This window comes from Notolepis coatsorum (assembly GCF_963971535.1).
Source record: "Notolepis coatsorum genome assembly, chromosome: 1".
NCBI lineage: Eukaryota > Metazoa > Chordata > Actinopteri > Aulopiformes > Paralepididae > Notolepis > Notolepis coatsorum.
This window is the reverse complement of record NC_140165.1, coordinates 191206148-191218339: the sequence shown is the minus strand read 5'-3', so window position 1 is coordinate 191218339 and position 12192 is coordinate 191206148. Positions and strand designations below refer to the sequence as shown.

Genomic DNA, 12192 nt, shown 5'->3' with positions numbered 1-12192 from the left:
AAGAGTGCCTAAGCTTAACCAGTGTGGAAACTTGTGTCATGTCACATGATCTGGCCAATCAGAGCGCAAAACGGGAACCCGGAAACGTGGATGCGTTGTAAAAAGGCTTCTAGCGACCCGGACGGGCATAAGGCATAAGTTGCCTGAAGTGACGTCACGGCCTTGCTAGTGTCTGATAAGCTTTTTCAATTGCTCCGTACATGTTATTCATGCGTGGACCTTTTTAACCCTTTCTGAGTGGAATTTCCGGCGTCAAATGGAAAAAAATAAATAATGAAATTAGATACCAATGATGTAAACTACCCATAATTGAAGAGTAGGGTTTAACCTGCAAGTTGGCCTTTAACAAATGATTTGTTAAGACATTCATAAAACATCTATAAATCATTTGCAGATGCTATTGTGTGCCCTAATCTGAAGTGAAGTCTATTCATCATTAACAAATGTCTAATACAGTTATTTATTTGTTTACTTTTTCATCACCTTCACCCACCTTTAGGATACACCCTTCTTTGTGACATCAAACAGTGACAGAATTAGGACTATAGATAAATGCAATTTTTATTAACATATAAAATACATGTGCATAACATATAGTGTAACATGGGGGGCACTAGGACCCAGGAGTACCCTGGCCAGGTATTGACAGAGTATGTAGAGGAAGTATCACACGAGTGAGACTTGACTTCACGTGTGTTGCCGTCTGTTGAATGGAAGCACGATACATTAGCAGAGCCAAGTTATTCGTGCTGCCCCACGCTTTAAAGGTACTGTATGAGCAGGCTAAACACCTTTTTCCATCATTTCCGACCTACAACTCTTATATGTTGTGTAGACGTACTTGATGTGGTGGGCGCTAACATTACATTTGAATTATGTGTTTGTTCCTAATGTGTGCTCAGTATATTGTGGTATGTGATGATGACACGAGGGTAATAATTATTTGTATTTTCAGGCTGTATCGGCACCTATACAGCCTGAAAATACAAATAATTATTACCCTTGTGTCATCACATACCGCAATATACTGAGCACACATTAGGAACAAACACATAATTCAAATAATTTGTTAAACATGAAAAGACAAGTCTGGTAATTGCTTTATGTGTATTCATAAAAGTACACAAATAAACAAACTATTAGACATTTGTTAATGATGAATAGGCTTCACTTTAGATTAGGGCACACAATAGCATCTGCAAATGATTTATAGATGTTTTATGAATGTCTTAACAAATCATTTGTTGAACATGAACAAATAAATGGAGGTACAGTATAGTCGTTTTTTCATATACATTTTTCACACACGAGAACAGAGCACAGTACACAGAGCTACGAATGTGCTTAGAGACAATGATGTCCGATGTACCGGATGAAACGTACAAGTATGCTATCCTACTCAAGCACCTGAAGGTGCCCAGAGCGCACAATATAGCGCTGGCATATTCCAACTCTACTACCCCATACACCGCGGCTCTAGTAGCCCTCGACCAACGAGGCGGCCCACATCGGACCCAAAGGATGCCCAGTCGCGGTTCAGACCCGACTGGGGTGGACGCTCCAGGGCCCCCTCTACGGACTTGACAGTCAACCCACGTCGACACGCTGCCTACACACAAAGGCGAGCGACACCGGTCACTCCCTCGTACAGCCCGTTGAGAGGCTATTGACATTAAGCGAGAGGCCTGTGAGAGAACCGTGGGCACAAGAGGGAGTTCGGAACTCCACCCCCCTCAGCTGCGCTCCAGACGTAGCTGACCTCGAACCCAGCACCCCAAGCGACTCCTTGACGGGGCGGCCGGAACCGGCCCCTCCTCAGACAGGGTACAGAGCGAACAAGAGAAACAGACGGAGGAGGAGGAGGCACAGCCAAGCACAGATCAAAGCAGTCTCAGGCCCGCTTCCTCCTAAGCCCCCCTTCATCCCGTCCAGTCGTCATGATCATAGACCAGTCACTACCCCGAGCTATGTGGCCGGCCGGCCGCGTAAGCAAAGTGATCACTGGTGCCGACGGAAAGGTCAGAGCGGCAGAAGTGCTCGTCCAAGGGCGGACCTACACCCGGCCCGTGGCGAGGCTGATAGAGTTGCCAAGGCTCCCCGACTCACTTAATGACGACCATGACCCCTGACTTTGTGAATTGCCCTACTCCTCACAACGGACATTAAGTAGTGGACAGTGCGGTTAATCTGTCTCTGCTTATCTAATTAGGTGGGACTAATTAGGAGGCGGCTGTTACGAAGGATCAGATTAAACCGAATATATATATTTATTGATTGATATATATTGCATAATATTTGTATATCGTCTGATATCCCTTGTGTATTCTTTATACATATACACGGAATATCCCTTTAACCTAGTACAGACCATAATATTTCGTTCTCTTATTGGACAGCGGTCCCTTAGGCGCCACTGCCATACCCCCAGGGTCTGGTTCAAAGTCACCGCCACAGACTTGCCTGGACATGAACGGCTCTGCGTAAGAATACGAGACAGGAATAAGGCTGGTACTAGTTTGTTCGCCTAACGTATAAATACGGCGCAGGTGGATACAGCAGTTAGTTAACCTAGTTCGAGTTACCCAAGTGAAGCCTCACCCACGATACAACGTGCGGTGAAGTATGGCCTGTTTGGCCCCAAATAGAGCATTGAGACCGCGTGCGAATTGATAACTGAAGTATCAGAGTTTAACGCTGTACCATCGAGTTCGACCTATTCTATTAATTCAGTAATAGTCTATTTATGTATAGTGTATCGTGCGGCTACCGTTCTACAGTGACCAGCATCACCAACGCTTCCTCGCACCAGCTAGTGTGCTTATCCAGGCTGGGCAGCTTACCCTGGCGCCTTCACCCGAGGAGCCCTAGACGAGGACCGTGTGGATTATGTACACTGGATAACCTACCCGACGACTACATAGCCCTTTTCGGCTGGATTATATTTGCTTTGGTCCTGACCATTGGAGCGGAGAATCGTCTACACCCACAACTGTGTGGGATTTACCCTGTGAGGAGCATCGTCGAGCCCGCCTCTAAGACGCCCGAGGCTGGCTAGCTTTCTTCAGTGCGGAGCTGCATACCGGAGAATAGCTGCTGCTTTCGTCTGCTGATCAAGGGAGTAGTGTACCGTCTCCCGTAGCAGGAGCTTATTGAGTCCCCGTTGATCCAGACTTTGCTACCGACATTTCCTCTCCCCTTGCTGGCTTACAACCGGAGGGACCCTACTATTATCTCCCGCTACCTTACTAGAGTACCATAGATATAATTCCTAAGATTCAGGTTGTATTCATTATCTCCTGCGTAATATGAGAATGGACATACGTTATTGATTTGCTTACGCACATTCTTTTGCCTTATAAGCGCACCCTAAGTAAAGTATTGTTATATATACTATCATTGCTGCTAATAAATATTCTTAAACCCAGTTTTGTGTGGAACCGTGTCATTGTGGAGGTGTTCTCATCATATACCTGTGTACTGTATGGCCAGTAGTAATGTACATAAGACAGTAGTGGTTTAATGATACCATACTTATTAATACAGTCAGGGAATTGTACCCCTCAGTTACATTTAGGATTATGTTATCGACTGGAATACCAAGATTGGCTTGCTTAATTTCTTGCGCCAGGTCATTAACATAAAGGGAGAACAAAGTGGGAGAAAGCACATCTCCCTGTTTTACACCGAATGGAGTCGGGAACCAGCAGGTCCTAACATCATTCAGCTGCAGACAGGCAGATGGGGCTTTATACAGTATTTTGATAGCCTTCTAAAATAGACCATCAATACCAGAACAAATTAATTTATAATCCAAAAGCTCTCTATTAATCCAATCAAAGCCTTTTTTAAAGTCAACAAAGCAAACAAATGTATTCTTGCCCTCGTCCAATCTGGCTCTCACCACCGATGATAAAACAAAAACATGATCAATACAAGCTCTCTTAGCCCTAAACCCATTCTGCTCATCCACCAACATTTCATTATATTCTAAGTATTTATTTAATCTATTATTAAGAACACTTGAATATAATTTATAAACTGTACTGATCAAACTAATACCTATGTAATTTGACGGGACTCTGCTTTTGCAGATTTGGGGATGGGCTTAATGTTAATAATGGCCTTGTTCCATATCGAGGGGATGGTGCCTGTGTGAAAACAAGTTTGACTATTACTACTACTACTACTACTACTACTACTACTACTACAACTACTTATACTATTACTACTACTACTACTACTACTTATACTATTACTACTACTACTACTACTACTACTACTACTACTACTACTACTACTACTATTACTACTACTGCTACTACTACTACTACTACTACTACTACTACTACTACTACTATTACTACTACTCAGTACTACTCAGGGCCTCAGGGCAGCTCTGGCTGCAATTGTAGCTTACCACCACCGGTATGACTGTGTATGAACGAATAATGGACTCTGTGAAGCGCTCTGGGTCGGTGAAGAGCGCTATATAAATCCAATCCATTATTATTATTATTATTACTATTATTATTACCACTACTACTACTACTACTTATATTACTACTACTACTACTACTACTACTACTACTACTACTACTACTACTACTACTACTACTACTACTACTACTACTACTACTACTACTACTATTGCTGCTACTACTACCTATTCTACTACTGCTGTTACTACTACTACTACTGCTGCTACCACTACTATTACTACTGCTACTACCTATTTTACTACTACTACTACTACTACTACTACTACTACTACTACTACTACTACTACTACTACTACTACTACTACTACTACTACTACTACTACTACTATTACTAATATTACTACTAATACTACTACTACCTCTTATTCTACTACTACTGCTACTACTACTGCTACTACTACTACTACTACTACTACTACTACTACTATTACTACTACTACCATTGCTACTACTACCATTGCTAATACTACTACTATTACAACTGCTACTGTTACTACTACTACTACTACTACTACTACTACTACTACTACTACTACTACTACTACTACTACTACTACTACTACTACAACAACAACTACTACTACTACTTATATTACTACTACTACTACTACTACTACTACTACTACTACTACTACTACTACTACTACTACTACTACTACTATTCATCAGTAGTGAGCCCAGTAGTTAAACCAGTAGTCACACCAGTAGTTAAACCAGTAGCCACACCAGTAGTGAAACCAGTAGTCTCACCAGTAGTGAAACCAGTAGTGAAACCAGTAGCCACACCAGTAGCCACACCAGTAGTGAAACCAGTAGTGAATGCAGTAGTGAAAGCAGTAGTGAAACTAGTAGTGAAACCAGTAGACACACCAGTAGTCACATCAGTATTGAAACCAGTATTGAAACCAGTAGTGAAACCACTAGTCACACCAGTAGTGAAACCAGTAGTCACACCAGTAGTGAAACCAGTATTGAAACCAGTAGTGAAACCAGTACTCACACCATTAGTGAAACCAGTAGTCACACCAGTAGTGAAACCAGTAGTCACACCAGTAGTGAAACTAGTAGTGAAACCAGTAGTGAAACCAGTAGTCACACCAGTAGTGAAACCAGTAGTCACACCAGTAGTCACACCAGTATTGAAACCAGTAGTGAAACCAGTAGTGAAACCAGTAGTCACACTAGTAGTGAAACCAATAGTGAAACCAGTAGTCACACTAGTAGTGAAACTAGTAGTGAAACCAGTAGTGAAACCAGTAGTCACACTAGTAGTGAAACTAGTAGTGAAACCAGTAGTGAAACCAGTAGTCACACTAGTAGTGAAACCAGTAGTCACACTAGTAGTGAAACCAGTAGTGAAACCAGTAGTGAAACCAGTAGTCACACTAGTAGTGAAACCAGTAGTGAAACTAGTAGTGAAACCAGTAGTGAAACCAGTAGTCACACTAGTAGTGAAACCAGTAGTGAAACCAGTAGTCACACTAGTAGTCACACCAGTATTGAAACCAGTAGTGAAACCAGTAGTTACACTAGTAGTGAAACCAGTAGTCACACCAGTAGTGAAACCAGTAGTCACACCAGTAGTCACACCAGTAGTCACACCAGTAGTGAAACCAGTAGTGAAACCAGTAGTAACACCAGTAGTCACACCAGTAGTGAAACCAGTAGTCACACTAGTAGTGAAACCAGTAGTCACACCAGTAGTGAAACCAGTAGTCACACCAGTAGTGAAACCAGTAGTGAAACCAGTAGTCACACCAGTAGTCACACCAGTAGTGAAACCAGTAGTCACACCAGTAGTCACACCAGTAGTCACACCAGTAGTGAAACCAGTAGTCACACCAGTAGGCACACCAGTAGTCACACCAGTAGTCACACCAGTAGTGAAACCAGTAGTCACACCAGTAGTGAAACCAGTAGTCACACCAGTAGTCACACCAGTAGTGAAACCAGTAGTCACACCAGTAGTCACACCAGTAGTCACACCAGTAGTGAAACCAGTAGTTACACCAGTAGTCACAGCAGTAGTGAAACCAGTAGTCACACCAGTAGTGAAACCAGTAGTGAAACCAGTAGTCACACCAGTAGTGAAACCAGTAGTCACACCAGTAGTCACACCAGTAGTCACACCAGTAGTGAAACCAGTAGTCACACCATTAGTCACACCAGTAGTCACACCAGTAATCACACCAGTAGTTTAACCAGTAGTGAAACCAGTAGTCACACCGCCAGTCTAAGATGTTGTGTTGTTCCTAGGTTCTCCAGCAGGAGGAGCAGGCTGACAGGGACTGGGCCCAGAGTGAGAGAGCGGCCCCTGGTGGCCCACGGCCCCGGCAGCTCAGACATCGCTGGACAGAAGCTGTTCAGGTAAACCTTAGCTAACAATGAACCTGGCATAAATAAAGCAGGTCCATTATGGAGAATATTCTATCATATTCTATTATATTCTACCTGGGGAATTAGCTAGCTCCCTGGATCACGTCAAATACTGTAATTGCTTAGGAATTCTATTCTACATTCAACATTCTGTTCTACTGTAATATACTGTTCCGTTTCCCAGGGGGCTGCAGATGGTTCCTTACCCCAGAGAACAGAGTTCCAGGCCGGGGAGCTGGCGAGCTATCTGGACCGCATCAGGAGCAGGGTGGTGGAGGACCTCGGAGCCGCCCAGAGGAACGTTGTACCTGTCTACCCTGAGGAGTACCAGCCCTTTCAGGTTAGTTTACCCTGAGGAGTACCAGCGCTTTCAGGTTAGTTTACCCTGAGGAGTACCAGCCCTTTCAGGTTAGTTTACCCTGAGGAGTACCAGTCCTTTCAGGTTAGTTTACCCTGAGGAGTACCAGCCCTTTCAGGTTAGTTTACCCTGAGGAGCAGGGGCTGACTGATTATGGCGATTTGTGCGTCGCCCTCCCTGCCACAGGCAATATATATATTTATTTTTTTACACCCCCCCCCAAAAATTATGATGATGTATGATAAATATAATAATAATTAAAAAAATCCTGCCTCTGAATATCATAGTCCAATTGGCCGCAGCATCTAATTTTGTCCTGGAATGAATCTCAGAATCACTGTCTGACTCCATGGATCGCCCCTCAGTCCTCTCATACATTCATGTGTTGGCATTACTTTTTCAAACACCACGACCTCCAATGCATTTCTATGGGTTATTTTAGTGCAAGCCCTTACGTGCTTTCGTCATACATAAGTCACACTAATAAAACGAATTGTCTATTGGCTGAGCGTGTGGCATTCGTTTGACATCACGTCCGGAATCACGCCAACCAGGAAATAACTAACACTAATAGTTGTTGACTTGTTGTCGTCGTCGAAAAATGTATAATAATCACAAGATACATTCAGTGCTGGATCTAACTAAATGGATTTATGGAGACACATTTATGGGAAGTTCAAGCCCGGACCACAAAGCTTCTCGAAGGGTTAGCGCGACACGTGGCGGCTCGGCAATGTTCTACCGGCAGCAAAAAAGGTGAGTCTCAGCCTCTGCGTTATGATATTATGATATGAAAATGTAATTGTAGTGCTGTTAGACCCGGATACGGGTTGTCTTTTCCCTTTATTTTGTGCTTCGTTTACATGTTAAAATCACAACGATTTTCTTCTGGGGGACAATGCACATGGTTTACAAACATGTCACCTTTTTCACCTCTTATCAGTTTGCAGGTCTGGTTTTTTGTGGAATATTTTAAAGGAGCCAAACAGTGAAACTGTAGAAATGCAGATGAGTCAAGTTGTATCAAAAGAACATAGTTTTATTTCTGTGGCCACAGAAAAGTATACACAAGTGTACACACGTGTCTGACGACAAAGTGAGATCGAGCTCTGGTCAGACTTACAATTAAATACACCGGCTGGGAAAGTGAAAACAAAGATGAAAACATTTCAGGTTTTGTCATGTCTCACACAAGACTGATGAAAATAACAAGAAAAGAACAAGATGTGATTTTCTTGCACATGTCATATCTATGTCAAGCTGTCCTGGGCCTTGGTCGTTGTTTTAAGAACACTGGTAAGACTGTCACCCTAGTGCAGGGGTCAGGAACCTTTTTGACTGGGAGAGCCATAAAAGCCAAATATTTCTAAATATATTTCATTGAGAGCCATATAGTATTTTTAACATATAATAAATTAAATATGTCTTACTTTTAATGCGACTTCTGGTGCTGCATGGTTTTGCTGATGGCCTTGTAATCTGGTTCATACGTGGTGAGATTGAGCTTCATGCAGGCGTTGAGGCTTCCATCAGTTAAACGTGAGCGTAGGTTGGTCTTAATGTTCCTCATATGCGAGAATGACTGCCCACATGCATATGTAGAGCCAAACATGGTCAATACGGCAATACTCACGCTGCATTGTGTGGTATGTCACAGGAAGCTCGTTCCAAGTTTTAAGAATCAGCTGGTCTTCAGGTTGAAGATTTTTCATTTCTGTCCACTTGTGTTCCCTCGCCAGCTCTGCTCGCTATATCTTCAGCTACAGATACTATTAGCTGTATCTTCAAAACTAATTTCTGTTTACTTTAAAATGACACAAGTATTACAAAAATAAATAGAAAATAATTTTTTTTTACTAAAAAAATTCTGGGAGCCATATGCTGTCACCAGAAGAGCCATATATGGCTCGCGAGCCATAGGTTCCCGACCCCTGCCCTAGTGTCTTGACTAGTTAAACTAGTTAAAGCTTTGTACCGAGAAATATGTATTTAAACAGAGCTATGAACATACCCAGTAAGCTGTACAAATTATGTAATAGGATGAAACATATAATATTTACCATAACAGGTTATATACTGTAGTTACTGAAACTGATTGAATAGGGCATTGCCCCACCTAGAATATTTTTCACCAGCCACCACTGCTGAGGAGTATCAGCCCTTTCAGGTTAGTTTACCCTGAGGGGTACCAGCCCTTTCAGCCGTTCAGGTTAGTGGAGGTGTAATAACAGTAACCTGTCATGTAATTGGTGATTTACAAAAGAAACTAAAACATATCAACGTGATGTGTATTCACTTACACAAGAGTTTGATTTGAAGACGTAAAACTATTTGGTACTTTCTTTGGAACCCATTGTACATCAGAATATAGTAACCAAGCATAAACAAATGTAAACAAACTTTTTACAGCCACAAAATACAGCAAATACAATTCAAAACGAATATTTACCTGGTTGTGGATCTGGGAAGGAGGAGGAGTGCATCTGTGAGCCCTGTTTCCATCAGGGGAGTCGATGTGGACACGGTTGAGAATTACAAATACCTCGGTGTACACATCGACAATAAACTGAACGGTTCAAAATACGCAGAGGCACTCTACAAGAAGGGCCAGAGCCGACTCTACTTCCTCAGAAGGCTGAGATCCTTCAACGTCTGTACAAGGATGTTGAGGATGTTCTACGAGTCGGTGGTGGCGGGCGCCTTCTTGTATGCTGTGACCTGCTGGGGCAGCGGACTGAGAGCGGGGGACGCAAACAGGCTGGATAAGCTGGTCAGGAAGGCCAGTAACGTGGTTGGGGTGGAGCTGGACTCTCTAGCGGTGGTGGCGGAGAAGAGGAGGAGCCTTGCTAAGCTCCAGGCCATCAGGGACAACCCCTCCAACCCACTATACACAGACTTGGCTGACAGAAGGACTCCCAAGATGTAGCACTGAACGGCACAGGAAGTCCTTCATTCCGACAACCATCAGACTTTATAATGCATCACTGTGCCTCACTGCATCACTGAACACAGGGTGACAGTACCATCTTCCTGGACTTTTACTTTTAAACCAACATTGTACTGTGCACTTACTGTATATTTCTGTATATTTTTACTCTATATTTTATATTAGATTGTATATACATAACATAGGACATTTATATCCCGGACCGTATTTTATTCTTAGGCTTATTTTTATTCGTATTCGTGACTTTGTTTTTGTCTACCTAAATGTTTACTGTTTACTGTGAGCGATTTGTAGTGCCAAATTTCCCTGGGGATGAATAAAGTATTTCTATTCTATTCTATTCTATTCTATTCTATTCTATTCTATTCTATTCTATTCTATTCTATTCTATTGTTAGTGTTAGTCCTTGTATCTATAGCTCGGTCATGTTGTCTAGTCTGTGTTAGTCCTTGTATCTACTGTATAGCCCAGTCATATCTACCTGTTGTCTAGTGTTAGTCCTTGTATCAGGAGCCCAGTCATATCTACCTGTTGTCTAGTGTTAGTCCTTGTATCTATAGCGCAGTAAAATCTTCCTGTTGTCTAGTGTTACAGTAGTCCTTTAACCCAAATGCAAATGTACCAGGTGACCACATTGGAACAGACTTGAACAAGCGTCAAGCAGCCATGTCTTCAGTCTAGGATTTCGGGCAAATTATCCCATGATCTTGACCCTGACATGACCTCTGACCTCTGCCCCTGCTACAGGTTTATGTGCAGAGCTACCATCAAGCGGTTGCTAGGCGACTAGAGGCCATCACTGATGACCAGCTACAGATCACTGACATATACTCTCTACTGGACTGGCTCCACAACATATATAACAGGTGTGTACACACACACGCACACACACACACACACACGCGCACGCACGCACGCACGCACGCATACACACACACACACACACACACACACACACACACACACACACACACACACACACACACACACACACACACACACACACACACACACACACACACACACACACACACACACACACACACACACACAAACAGAGACAAACAGAGCCATGTTTTGATGGTTTGTGGGGACATTCCATAGACTTACATTTATTCCCTAATCTCACTGTTTACATTCCACCCAGCGCGGCGGCGGCGCAGGCGAGTGACGTCATACACTCCACCGTCGCGGCGCTTCAGACAAAACACCCGGATGCATTTATTTTTATCAATGGGGACTTCAACCATGTCAGACTGAACAAGACCCTGACAAACTTCACCCAGTATGTCACCTGCAAAACCAGGGGAGACAAAACTCTGGACCTCCTGTATGCTAACGTGAAGGAGGCTTTCAGTGCGACTTCCCTGCCCCCCCTCGGCCAGTCAGACCACAACCTTGTGAGGCTTGTATCCACATACACGCCTCTCATTAAGAGACAGCCTCCGACCACCATGTCTGTCCCACAGTGGTCTGACGACGTCGAGGAGGAGCTACAGGAGTGTTTCAGGTCGACAGACTGGGATATGTTTGAGAGGGCTTACGGTGATGACATTGATGGACTATCCCACTGCATCACAGACTACATCAGGTTCTGTGAGGAGAGCATCGTACCCACAAAGAGGGTACGCTGCTTCTCAAACAATAAACCCTGGATTAGCAAGGACATTAAACACCTGCTAAACAGGAAAAAGAGGGCCTTCATGGCAGGGGACACTGAGCAGGCCAGGGCTGTCCAAAGGGAGCTCAAAAAAGAGCTAAGGGCAGCCAAGGTCAGCTACAAGGACAGGCTGGAGGGCAGACTACAGGCCAACAACACCAGGGAGGTGTGGGCGGGGGTCAGGAAGATCACTGGTTTCAAACAGCAGGGCACAGCTGTGGAGGGCCCTCCAGAGCGTGCAAACGAGTTCAACTCGTTTTTCAACCGCTTTGACCAGAGTGGCCTCCCCACACCCCTCCCCCCACCCATCGACACCAGCACCAGATCACACCTACAAAGCAGCCCCCCCACC

At 43.7% G+C, this 12192-nt stretch overlaps 1 protein-coding gene across 1 annotated transcript in view; it reads left to right on the top strand.

Moving 5' to 3' along the window:
* LOC311223763 (exocyst complex component 3-like protein 2) overlaps positions 1–12192 on the top strand; it is a 158382-nt gene that overhangs the window by 106090 nt on the left and 40100 nt on the right. Inside the window, exons 4-6 of the mRNA XM_084308532.1 lie at positions 6756–6866; positions 7060–7215; positions 10928–11046. Of these exons, the coding sequence (XP_084164658.1) occupies positions 6756–6866; positions 7060–7215; positions 10928–11046 (386 nt within the window). The remainder of the gene's footprint in view (positions 1–6755; positions 6867–7059; positions 7216–10927; positions 11047–12192) is intronic.